At 41.5% G+C, this 13,292-nt stretch overlaps 1 protein-coding gene across 5 annotated transcripts; it reads right to left on the reverse strand.

Moving 5' to 3' along the window:
• Positions 1–1,149: 1,149 nt before the first annotated feature.
• On the reverse strand, positions 1,150–11,926 carry FAIM (Fas apoptotic inhibitory molecule). Of its 5 annotated transcripts, none has more exons than XM_079994995.1 (5): positions 11,906–11,926; positions 5,478–5,601; positions 4,462–4,690; positions 2,505–2,554; positions 1,150–1,604 (listed from the first exon to the last, which is right to left on the reverse strand). In XM_079994995.1, the coding sequence occupies exons 2-5, from the start codon at positions 5,586–5,588 to the stop codon at positions 1,458–1,460; spliced, it is 537 nt and encodes a 178-aa protein (XP_079851121.1). In that variant the 5' UTR covers positions 5,589–5,601; positions 11,906–11,926; the 3' UTR covers positions 1,150–1,457. The 5 variants fall into 5 exon arrangements, with proteins under 5 accessions (XP_079851121.1, XP_079851124.1, XP_079851120.1 ...); XM_079994998.1 differs by lacking the exon at positions 11,906–11,926 and adding an exon at positions 11,776–11,880; XM_079994994.1 differs by lacking the exon at positions 11,906–11,926 and adding an exon at positions 11,001–11,759.
• Positions 11,927–13,292: the final 1,366 nt, after the last annotated feature.

A 13,292-nucleotide genomic window follows, 5' to 3' on the forward strand; every position in this document is an offset into this window, starting at 1 on the left:
AGTAAGATTCCTTTGAAATAATACCATCTTTTGAGGTTTTATAGTTTCCATCTTTTAGTAGATTCTTGAACATCTGGCAATAGCATTTTTGAATAGTGGACATCTTTATAAATGTGACCCCCCCAAAAAAGAATCTGTTAAGGGTGAGTACTCCCAGAAAAAAACACTGCTGGTAGGTCTCTTGACTTATTTGACAGATCCAACAAAGTTTGTAATCCCAGTTAACAACAACCAATAAAAGGCTCCCCGCTTAGCAACAACTAAGTGTCTTCCCCCAAAAATTGGCTGCTGAAAACAAAGAAAGCTTTAAAGCAAGCCAGTTGTATGTGAGAGAGGATGTGTAGGTGTATGCAGGCACTAGAAACAAATTCCTGAGCAAGCAAAAGCTGCACCTCACTCATTGGGTGGACTTCCAAATAAATATTCATAAGATTGTGCTACAAGTGTATGGTGTACCCTGTCCAGCCACTATTTTGGAAGTGGTAGACTTTGGAGCACAAGTGAGATTTCATTTTTCTCAAGCCAGAAGTTTGCTTGCCCCCTTTTGAAAGATTTCAGTAGTTCAATACTATGTAATATGCACAGTCACCTGAAACTTCCAGTCTGATACAGAAAATCCCCAGCATATTTGTTCTTGCATCTATTTTTTGAATTTCCTAAAGGTAAACACTGGATTTTGAAAATGCACAACATGTCTCATCCTCCCTTGTGTAGCTGCATGCATGGGAGCAAATCATTCAGCTCAATGGACTACTTTTCCTTGCTGCAAGTGCCCCACTATAACCTGCTATATAGGAGTGGCGTTTGTGCTGTAGATGCAGCCACATCACTCACTACTCACTAGGCCCATGTGCTCAGGCTGGAAGTACATGGGGTACCAGTAAAGGGAAGGACTGGCTGGATCTACACATGGGAGAGACACATGGGGCTCCCAGAGCAGGTCATAGCTGGGCATTTGTGCTCAGCAGAAAGCTGCAGGAAAAAGGCAACCCATGCAGACAGATAGCTCATGGTTCAAGTATTATTGATAAGCAAAGTTGTAAAAAAGCTTACTGAAAGAAAACACTTCATTAGTTATACATTCCAGTTTTCTAAGGACGCAACACACTTATTTTAAAGAGGATATAAAAAGAATATGACATTCCAACATTTAAATGAACAAATTTCACTACTGTGTTTTATTCTGCACTTATTAAAATTTTCCATGTAAACAATTTCTACATTGGTCAAAGTTCCTCTTTAGTGTTCTAATATATAAATTCTTTTTTACAAAAAAGACATCATATTCTCATCTGGTCCTTCAATAAATTTCATATACAGCAGCTAGAAAATAAGAACAGCACAAACTGAATATACCATGAAGTATATATTAAAGTATATATTAAAGTAGTCAATTACCACAGCAATTGAAAATCCCTGATCTTTGTATCTGCAATAGTCAGAATAATGGAAAGCTATTACAAAGGTGCTGTGATTTCTTCATCATCTACAACAAGCATATGAATAATTCCTTCTCTTCTTTTCCCACTGCTGACAGCTTTAATGCAACAGTTATGCTTTCCAATACTGAAATGTGTTTCTGTCCCATCATCTACAAATTCTCCCTGGTACAAAAAAGGAAAAAATAAATGTTGAACAGGTGATCAAATGTATTCAAATACTCTAATTGTTCATTAACCACCAAAAGATTGTTCTAAAAGCAAGGGTGGCTAACCTGTAACCCTCCAGATGTTACTGAATTACAACTCCCATACAGCTCCCTGATCATTGCCCAGGTGAGCTGAGGTTGATGGGAATTGTAGTTCAGCTCCATCAGGAAGGCCACAGGTTCTGATACACAGGCAAACGTATTCAAAGTCATCACAATGCACTTCATAGAGCAGCACCAAGCTTAGATTGTCATGAAATTGGTTAGATTTTAAAGGTTTCATTGCTGACCAATGCTGTTCCCAAGTTTTATAAATTCCAAAGTGAATGAACTGTTTAATTGTTCCATTTCCTATGGAGGAAATTTATCGCACACTGGTGGCCTAATGTGTAGTCTATGTCACAAAGACAAGATAATAAATTTTTCCTGTGTTTGAATAACACTTAAAAACACTTAAATACCATTCTATAAGTGAGTAGCTTTTAAAATTGTTCCCTCATTTAAAAGTCTTTCAGTCAACCCTGGAATGGACTCTCTGGGAAGATGATGGACTATCCTTCCTTAGAGGTTTTTAAACAGAGGCTGGATGGCCATTTGTTCTGGATGTTTTAGCTGAGATTTCTGCACAGGAGGGGGTTGGAGTAGCTGAGCCTGAGGTCCCTTCCAACTCTACAATTCTGTGAAAGAAGGAACTGGTCAAGTGTACATTTCCTTGCTTTTAAGGGTATTTAAACCAAGTTCAAATTCTTCACTTATGGAGAGGGTGTGGATAACATTGAATATGCATCTCTTAATTGTAACTTTAGTCCATTTTAATTTAAAAGTTTTCATTTTGGAATTATCTATGGTTACATACCGCCGTTTCCACTTTTTTACCATTGCACCAAACATCCATTGTGTCTTTTTCTGTTAAAAAAAATAAAAGGACTGTCATTTAATCATAACATTTTCTTATCTTAAAAACTATTTAGTATAACGTATGCATGTCAGATATGTCCAGACCAAGGCTTCCCATTTTGTATCTTATATTTAATTTTGATTTAGGGCTTGTCCACAATTTCAGCCATTATTTAGCTACGAATTCATTTCTTCTCCATTCAAATTAGACCACAATAATCCACACCTGCATGTATTTGAATCTGTATATGAGGAGAAACTTTGGTCTTTCCCTTTCATCCCAGTAGGCATTCTCTTTAGTGTTTTTGTTCCAGCCTTCCAGCTTGTTGATTCTATTATGCTGCATACATCTTTTTTTTTTTTAAATCACCACCCAGGAAGTGTCCAAAAGCACAAAGACAGGCAATTTTAAATTCTCAACGCACTCTTTCTTGCTGTTCCATGCCTGTGTCTTGTGAAAATCCAATCTTATCCATTGAACTGAACTGCAGTTAAGCAAAATCTCCCTTCAGATTTTCTGTGCATAGCCGATTCAATGGGTAACATCAGATTTTTGCAAGGCACAACTGTGGGACAATGATAAAAACTCTCAGTTGCAGGGGAACCAATTAGTACACAATATGATCAAAGTACAGGTGAAGGAAAAGTGTGGATGAGCTCTATATCAAGTGTAGTTTTGCACCTTAGCTAGAGTGATGAAGACAATGCTTTATATAGCCACAGTCAAAGCCAGTAAGATTATGATAACATGAGGTTTTTCTTCCTAATGGACATGTTGGAGCCTAACAAGGGGTGTGTTAATCTACCTATGGGGTTGCCACCGACTAATCTCACTTTATTGTGTTTTGTAAAGAGAAAATATGGGATGTAATGTTCAGGGTTCTCATAGTGCTTGTAGGGGGCAGGGAAATACAGGTGTGAGGGTGTCATTTTTCTTCTTCTACCAGAGCATGGGTTGGTAGCATTCCCAGATCTCTGTAAATGCTAGCCATGCACTTGAACAAGTTAGATGGTGCAGGGCATACTTTAAAGAGAGATAAGAATATTGAGACAAGCATTGGGGCTTGTGTGCTCTCCCTTTCTTCTCCTGATGTTGCATGGCAGGAAGAATTATTATTTTTTAAATATATGTTTACTGGCTTTTGAGAAATAAAGAAGTAAAAAGTCAATAAGATTTCCAAATCAATCAAAGGGGGGGGGGGTAACTGTAACCATAACTGTGATTGAGTATATAATCTTCTTCATCTTCAGTACGCATTAAGAAATAAATATGGAACAATGGGTCAGAGTTTAAATCAGTTGGTTGGGGAAGGAGAGAACTTTGAAAGTACAGTGGTACCTTGGGTTACATACGCTTCAGGTTACATACGCTTCAGGTTACAGACTCCACTAACCCAGAAATAGTGCTTCAGGTTAAGAACTTTGCTTCAGGATGAGAAAAGAAATTGTGCTCCGGCAGCGCGGCAGCAGCAGGAGGCCCCATTAGCTAAAGTGGTGCTTCAGGTTAAGAACAGTTTCAGGTTAAGTACGGACCTCCGTAACGAATTAAGTACTTAATCCGAGGTACCACTGTAATCCAATTTAGCATAGCATGCAAATGTCATCCAGTGCCACTAATAAACAAGTCAATGGTAAAATGATCACTAACTCAGATTACTAAAACATACTGAAGTGTTCATATGTTTTTTTCCATATCAAAAAGGCCCTTCACTAATTCCCAGGAGGTTCTAATGATACTCAGAGCTCTCCAGGATCAGGCTCCAATTTGATATTTGTTTTATAGTTTGTTTCAAATAAAGGAGTCACAACAAAAATCAGTGCTCTTGGAACGGCACCACAGCATGACTAAACAAAATATATGGGAATATATAGGACCATACAAAAGGCAAACATGGAACTATGTAAGAATAACCTACCTAATACAACCCTGTAATCTGTACAATCCAAGTGTAACATCCAAGTACTTGTTGTTTTTGACCTGTTCTCCATGTATTTTGTGAGGCTCTTGCCATTAATTTCCAAGGTATATTCATACGCAAAGCCACTGACAGCATCAATGTTAATAGTAGCCTTTGTTTTAGATGTTCCGACAGTAAATGTCTCTTTCCCCACTAATTTGAACATCCATTCTTTTCTCATTATTTCCTGAAGAGAAAAAAAATAGCACTGATGTCAACATATATATTTGCTTCAGTACTGAAAAAAGGAAACATCACATAGCTTTCTGTTTGTTTACATCATAAAAAGAAAGCTTGATCTCAAGTACACATTTCAGTTTAATAAAAGTGTTACATTACAAGGGAAGGTAATACAACAGACTGTCTTGAGCAACTGGATGGGGTATTTTGACACACACCAGGAAGTACCGTTTGGCTTTGTCCCCCGTGCCCCACCTTGGTTTTAATGTACAGTGGTACCTCGGGTTACCTACGCTTCAGGTTACATATGCTTCAGGTTACACACTCCGCTAATCCAGAAACAGTGCTTCAGGTTAACTTTACTTCAGGATCAGAACAGAAATCGTGTTCCAGCGGCGCGGCAGCAGCAGGAGGCCCCATTAGCTAAAGTGGTGTTTCAGGTTAAGAACAGTTTCAGGTTAAGAGCAGACCTCCAGAACGAATTAAGAACTTAACCCGAGGTACCATTGTATCAAGTGGGCATTTTTGTTTGCTTGTAAGCTGCTTTGGGTTGTCTTAGGCAAGATAAAAGCAACTAACAAATTTAATAAATAATAATCATTATTATTATCAATGCTAAAGGGACCTAATGCCAAAGCTAATTCACGGATGGCACCTAGCCTTTGTACACCTATATCACATTAATAGGGGCATGTTGTCCTACTTTTAGACAGAATGTCACTTAACACATTTATGGTGGGAATTCTCATGGGAAAAGTTTTTCATACTGTGTGCTTTTCATGTAAGAATCCTACCTTTCCATCCACATACACAACACGTTTTCCTGAGGTGGTCCCATGTTCAAATTCAATTTTGTGGATGCCATCACTTAAACCTACTTCCCAGATAGCCACTAGGTCCGTCATTCTGTCCAGGTAGCTGCAAGAATATATGTTTAAATACAACTGATTAATAAGTAGTCCACAATTCAGAGACCCCCTTTAGGTATGTACAAAAATCTGCACATGTATACTCCATACCCCAAGCAGATCTTTATTCTGAAGTCTGCTTCTGAACAGCTTCCAAATATTGTCCTCAGGTTTTGTGAGACCTCTTTGGAAAGAGGGATACTAAAGGCTATATTCCACTTGCCCTTGAAAACCTATCAAATGGTGCCTTAATCCTGTAGTGTTGTTTTTATTTAGGTAGTCTTTACCTCCTCACCCAAATTCTAAGCTACAAGGAACACAGCAATAATCAAATTATATTAGAAATGGAACAATACTCAGATCACAAGACAGCCTGAACTTTTTTTTTTTTTTTGTGGGCATTTACTTTGACAAATACAAATAGGATTGAATCTATTTTGGACCCTTGGACTCTAGAAAGGCTTTTGATCTAACACAGACATACACTAATAGGGGACATAAGGAGGCAATTTTGTTGATCATCCTCCAGCCTCCTGAAAACCAGCTCCTTAGAGCTGGATAACTCTCCAAAACAGTGTGCAAGGTGGCATGGTGGTTTGCAGGGGAAAATCAGAAACATTGTCTCCCCTCTTCCACTAGTAGACATCTCTACTGCATTAAAAGTCGAAGTGTATTGCACCCAAAACTATTTAAATAATGCTTTCCTTTATCAAATAGATCCCCTTAAATAAATCAACTTTTTGAACAGGCTCCAATTGTTATCTGTGTCACTGTAATCAAGTTTAGTAGTAAACCCAGAAATAGTGCTTTTTTCATATTTTTAAAAATTATTTCATTTTATATGCATTATAAATATAACAGACAAAAAATTAAAGATGAAAAACAAAACTATAAAATAGGCATGTAGAATGAGTGAGTTGTACTTGAGTTAAAATAGCTAAGTCCAAGTAAAGACTATCAACTTTATCAAATCATCAAATATAATTCTAGATGAAATAGTGCTTTTTATAGTTTCCTTGGCCAGTATTTGCAACCTAAAATATAAACATAGCTCAAGTTAAAATTCTGTTTGCATCTCAAATTAACTCATCTTATATGCATATTACAGTAAGCCTACTATTTAAACTATATTGATAGCACAAATCCTATCACTATTAACATCTGCGAAGGCTTTCCCAGACCTCTTACGGCACAGACTACTTTTTACCTTACATCATCTTCATAGTCAGTACTCTCATCACGGGATGCCATAGCAATCAAAACAGGCTTTAATCCATTTAGCAGCAAGAAAAGAAAAAGCAGAACACTAGCAGCAGCAAAGAAATGTTGAAAACTATAACTCCATGTTTATTAGGAAGAAATCCTTTCCCAGTTTTCATCTTCTTTAAACACTATGGTTAGGATTCTTATAGGATTAAACACTGTTAAATATATGTAATAAATCTGTCCATTATGGCAGTGCACAAAGTAGTGGCAAATATAAATCACTTTGATCTACAGGCTTATAAAGTACTAGATTGTTTTTACTAGGGCTGTGTATGCAACACTTCTTTCTAGAATAACTGAAGACTGAGTAATTGCTTTTTCTATATAGTCTGCACACAATCTAGATCTCTTGGATATATTTTTGCTCCTGAAAAGTGCTAACTGAGAAACAGAATTCATTCCAAAAATAATAAAAGATCATTGTAGATTGTTTCCGCATTATCCTGCAGTGTGCCCAATGAAAACAGATGTACATGGTCCTGACAATGGGAGGTGTACCCACACATGCCCAATACAGTGGTACCTCGGGTTACATACGCTTCAGGTTACAGACTCTGCTAACCCACAAATATTACCTTGGGTTAAGAACTTTGCTTCAGGATGAAAACAGAAATCATGCAGCAGGGATGCAGCGGCAGCAGGAGGCCCCATTAGCTAAAGTGGTGCTTCAGGTTAAGAACAGTTTCAGGTTAAGAACAGACCTCCAGAACGAATTAAGTTCTTAACCCGAGGTACCACTGTAATCTTGTGAACAGGCATATACTGTACAAAGATCACTATCAACATTTCATTCATCATTCACCCGAGACTTGTTCAGGGAAGAAAAAGTGTGAATAACCTAATCAAGGGAAGAATCTTCTAATGCATAACAATAACTACACCCATTCTTGTGGATCACAAGATCTAGAATTGATCTATATTGAAAGCAACATGTTGAGGAACAGCATGAACGATTCAAGATTGAGAAAAGCTACATTTTTGTCCTACAAATGGATTAGCGTGTACACAGCTCAAGTTTTTATTTGCTAGTTATTCATAATGTTTCAAGTTACATCAGCTTTGCAACTATGTTATTGGCCCTCAATGACTTTTACAAACATACTGTCTAGACTCTAGACAATTGTATTTTAACAATTTGGAGCAAAGAGATGGCCTGAAAGGACAGTTTTGCCAGAAGGTATCTACTCAACACAAACTACAAAGTGATGGCTATAAACAAACCTGAGTTACATCATGGCTCTGGATTGGGTTGACAGCTCTCCCAAGTGTTGAACATGTAGTGATAAGTGATGCTTTATATTGAGACTTAAAGGTAAAGGTAAAGGGACCCCTGACCATTAGGTCCAGTCGTGGCCAACTCTGGGGTTGTGGCACTCATCTCGCTTTATTGGCCGAGGGAGCCAGTGTAGAGCTTCTGGGTCATGTGGCGAACCAGAGCAGTGCATGGAAACGCTGTTTACCTTCCCGCCGGAGTGGTACCTATTTATCGACTTGCACTTTGACGTGCTTTTGGACTGCTAGGTTGGCAGGAGCAGGGACCGAGCAACGGGAGCTCACCCTGTCGCGGGGATTCGAACTGCCGACCTTCTGATTGGCAAGTCCTAGGCTCTGTGGTTTAACCCACAGCGCCACCCGAGTCCCATATTGAGACTTACGCTGAACATAAATAACCCAGTATGGCCTCTTGGACTGACACCAGGACTTCTTTAGCCCTGGTATCAGGAGATGCCAGGAACCAAACTGGGACTTTTTGCAAACCCACTTTAAAACATGGCTTTGGGGTGGGGGGAACTGTGGCAATCTCAATTAGCTTTAAAGACAGGTTGCTTATTTGGAACATTATTTGAGAAGTCATCTATGCACACACACATCTGGGATATCCACCTGCACAGAACAGCAAGCAATTAAGAAACTCTTACCTGGAACCTGCCAGACAACAATGGAGATATCAATAAAGCTAGGCAGGCAAGCAAGTGAAAACCTAGCAGCTACAGACTGATAAGAGTGCTGGAAAAATAGACCAGTGATGTCATAATGTCACCTGTGTGTGACTAGACACTGAAATCTAAGAATTAAAGAGAAATTCCCATTAAGCAAACTCCCTGTCAATCAAAACCACTGATACTGCTGCCTCATATTATTTTATCCTAACTGCGTTTCTCCATCTTTTGTTCCTAGAGGATAAAAAAGCAACCGGAGGATAAAAAAGCAACAATCCAGTATTACACTGTGTGAAATCAAGACTGAAGAGGAGGCCCTGAAGAAAATCAGAGATAAAAGGCCTATATTTTTAAAGAGCAATAATAAAATAGGAATAGAAGGAGGAGATAGGAGACAGAAGCAGTTATAGGGAAAAGAGAATGTAAAAAGAGGTAGGAGGAATGAATGAGAAGAGGGTACAAGTGAAGGAGATGGGTACAAGAAACAACTGGAGATGGGTACAAGAAATAACTGGATATCCCTTTCCTCTTTCCCCACTCATGCTTCTCAAAAGTATTTTCCTCATCTCCAGTTGTTTCTTGTGTGTGTGTGTGTGTGTGTGTGTGTGTGTATATATATATATATATATATATATATATATAATCATCTTCAGAGCCTTAGGATCAGCAAATTCTGCCTAAAACATAGAGACTGTTTCACAATATCTCCAGGGTCAAGGGTCAATGTCTCTACTTAGTGTGAGAAAAGCTGAACTATGAAACTCCCTGCTGCAATGATATTGATTAGACATCAATAGAAAATGTCAGTAATTGCCAGCTTATTGTGCCAATCTCTATCTCCATCCACTACAATTTTGCTTAATAGTTCTATTCTACACCACCACTGTTTGACTAGTGGACTTTAATATTTTCAGCCCTCTCAAGGAACCTCTGGATTATAAGAAGTGTGGGAGAGCTACTCACCAAGATATCCCAGGCTTGAAGTACTTTTAAAAAGAAAGCCGCAGCCCTTAAATTAGGCCTGGAAGCTCACAGGCAGCCCATGTGATTTGCCCAGAACCAACTGGATGTGGTCCCACCTGCCAGCAATTCACACTGAGAAAGGCTGCAACAATCTGTGCTCACTGCCATTTCTGAGCAGTCTTCAAGGAATGAGAGCACCAGGGACAAGAATATGCCAAAGATAGTTGGGGTGAGAACACACAGACTTGTTTTACACCATTATTTACATCTGAGGACCGCTGGGAGGTGCATAGAGAGAAGAAATGCCATAGTCATAGCTGTCAACTTACAGATTTGAAAATAAGGGACCAGCAGCCTTGAAAATAAGGGACCAGCAGCCAAAATAAGGGACCTGCAGCCTCACCTGTTCCAGGCACTCCTGTCTTCCTGTCCTCCTGCAGTCTGGTCAAACTCATGCTGGGTAGCTTCGAGAACACTGTCCAACCAACTTTGTAACCAGAGGTTCAACTGAATAGAATCTGAATCACATGCACCACAAGGCCTATGCAGCCTCAACTTAAGATGGCTCCCCGGCCTGGCTTTGCACTGCAAAGTTTGCAGCAGCACGTGCAACAAAATGGCGTCCAGCATTCAAAAACCCCCTCAGCTTGCATTAACTAGCCACACACAAGGCATGCAAGCTCCACCACCCAGTCGTTCTTAGACTTCTTATTAGGTGAGCAACACAGCCAAGCAACACAGTTGGAGCCTCCCTCCTCCCTGGCCGGCAGGGAGGGAGAGGAGCTGCTTCCTTTGAAATTTAAGGGACATCATTTAAGGGACATCCATCAATAAGGGACAGCAGCGGGACATGGCGCTGGAATAAGGGACTGTCCCTTCAAATAAGGGACACTTGACAGCTATGGCCATAGTGCATATGCCATAGCATATCCAGACTCCTTCATCTGCCCCAACTGCAGCAAAGTATCAAGGCGCATTCTTCCATTGTCTCCAGAGGCAGACAGATGTAGCCAACAACAACATTCAAGGGATGAGAAGGTGAGAAACCCCTGTCCATGCCACAAATTCAAATACCAAAAGCATGTGGAGAATATGTCTCAATCTACATTTATAGCATTCTAGATTCTTCAATGGAAGGGTCACCAGAGGTATCAGAAGAAGCATCACCAGGCTTTCTCTATGTGCTGCATTTGGTGGCTCAGGCCAAGTAAGGTTGGATGTATATCTAAGTGTGCATTACCTTTGCAAGAGGATGCTTCTTTATTCCTGGATTAATCTGAAATAACTAGGAGAGGTGGGTTCACCATCATTCATCCTTCCACTCACAGAGTAAAAGAAAAAAAGTTGTTCGCAGCTTAGGGAAGGGTTGTTACAGTGGGTCAAGATAGCCATGAATAGTGTTTGTGTCCTTGAACTCGCTTTCTAAGGGCAATGCAGTTTGTCTCTAGGGCATATGTGTGCAAAGCGGAACAGAAATGGTCATGTAATCCGGATTAACTCCCTGATGCCTTTTTAAATCAGCAAATGGATGAATCACAGCCCCCCTCCCCTCTTTATAGTCGAAGCGGGAACTCCAGCCACAGATAGTCGTTGTGAGTAAGGGGTGGCAGTTGTTAATCCGGAGTAATAAAGGCAGAGCCAAACAAACAGTCTGCTGCTTTCAAGGATTTTACAGGGATTTATCTAGGCCGGGGCAGTTGAAAGATACACACAGTAAAGGGGTGGAGGAGGTGGGGAGATGGGCTGGGATTGAGGGGGCGAGGAAGAGACGGGCCAACCGTCGTGTCGGCTGGTGACAGGGCCTCCCCGCTTTCTCCCACCCCACGGAGTCCTCCCGAAAGCGAGGCCTTTTTCCTGGGGACAGAGGCGAGGACCTGTATCTATGGGCGACGGGCTCGCAGCGCTTCAAACAACTCCAACCCAGGCGAAGGAGGAGGAGAAGGAGATAAAATGGCGGGGCGGGGCACGACGAGTTACGGCGACTCTGCCCTCCTCCCTCCCTCTCCCTCAGATACCTGCGCGGCTCTCCCAGACCGTTACTCCGCTCGCAACGGACTCTCCCTCCCAAAATGGCGGCCAAGCCTGGAGGAGGAGGAGAGGGAGAGGCCGCCCAGCGCCTCTTCCTTCCTCCACCCGGCAGCTCACCTGCTTTGCTCCGTCCCGCCTGTCCGTCAGCGGGCTGCTTCTTTCATCTCACCCCTCCCGCCCGCCCGCCCGCCCTGCCTCCGTGGAGCAGCTTCCCTTCTCTCCAGGGAGGCCTCCCTCTTCAGCGCCCCCTCTGGAGGCGCCTCGGCTGCTCGCTCCCCAGTTCCTCCTCTTCTCCTCAGGCTCCCCAAAGCAACGCGGGCTGACTGTTCCCCGCCGCGCCACGCTTAAATTTATTAAAGGATGCTTCTTCGTCGTTCTTCCTTCAGCGCCCCTTCACCTTTTCTTCCATCATTACTTTTCCTTACTCTTTTCCCATGAAGCAGCTGCAAGGCGGATAGGGCTTGTTCCTAAATTAGGATTTATAGTCCCTTTGGAAAAGGAAAAAACAATAACAACCCAGTTCGGATTTATTTCCGAGGAACAGGCGTAGGCGGTTTTTCTTCAGTGCTGCCTGAGTTTTGCAGTACTTTTCTTTCTCTCGGATTGCTGGAAAGAGATCGTGTCGAATAGTCTAGAAATGGAATGTAATTCTAGGCAAGCAAGAGTTATCCTTATATGTTTGCTTATAGCAAAGAAATACAGGATGGCGGCTGCTATTGTATATTCTCATCTGGGAGAGTTTGCTACGTGCCCTAGCCATAGGTGTGGAAAATTCAAAAAGTCTTAAAAACCCAATCCTGTATACATTTTACTCAGAAGTAAATAAACCAGACTGCTTCCAATGGGATTTAATTCCCAGATTATAGTCGTTCATAACGACTACAGTCTTACGGTTCAGATTAATGTGAGAGCGATTTGCCTTTAAGGAACAGCAAAATCGAAACGATGTTGATCGGTGTCTTTTTCCCTGTTAATCACCGAGCGCACCCATCGACGGAGCCCCAGTAATGTTGGAAGGGAACTAAATTCCCGGGGGCTCATGACAGAATTCCCCACAGGTGCCCTTTTGCCCTCCACAATCTCCTTTGGTACTCGTATGAGAGGGGAAATGCAACAGGTGCAGCTTTCACTGCATCGTAGAGTTGGAGGGAACCTCGATAGCCTCGATCTTATTGCAGCCCCCTTGCCTGATCTGGTGCAAGAGCACCCACGACAGATGGCTGCCCTGAAGACATAGGATAGTGAGCAAAAGCTTCACCTGTTGAGTAAGATGCACGGGAGGTGGGGCAACTGCTAAAGGCGTTGGAGCGCCACCAGCAAAATGGGCCATCTTGCTGTCAGAGAGCGAGAGAGTGTAGAAAACGTGAGGGATTTGTCTCCAGTATAAAGCGCAGCATCTTTTTCCTGCGGCCGCCAAGTAAAGAGGAGCGAGCGAGCCAAGCTCAGAGAGTAAAACCTGCGTGGGATTGACAGCTCCTCTTTAGAAATGGTTCCCTCCCAGTCC

This window comes from Podarcis cretensis, assembly GCF_951804945.1.
Source record: "Podarcis cretensis genome assembly, chromosome: 1".
Taxonomy (NCBI): domain Eukaryota; kingdom Metazoa; phylum Chordata; class Lepidosauria; order Squamata; family Lacertidae; genus Podarcis; species Podarcis cretensis.

Coding starts and splice junctions, on each gene's coding strand:
- FAIM (XM_079994997.1), bottom strand. CDS start 6,842: ATGGCATCCCGTGATGAGAGTACTGACTATGAAGATGATGTAAG. Junction 4,691..5,477: donor TTGTGTATGTGGATGGAAAG/GTAGGATTCTTA, acceptor TTTTCTCTTCAG/GAAATAATGAGAAAAGAATG. Junction 1,605..2,504: donor GTAAAAAAGTGGAAACGGCG/GTATGTAACCAT, acceptor TTTTTGTACCAG/GGAGAATTTGTAGATGATGG.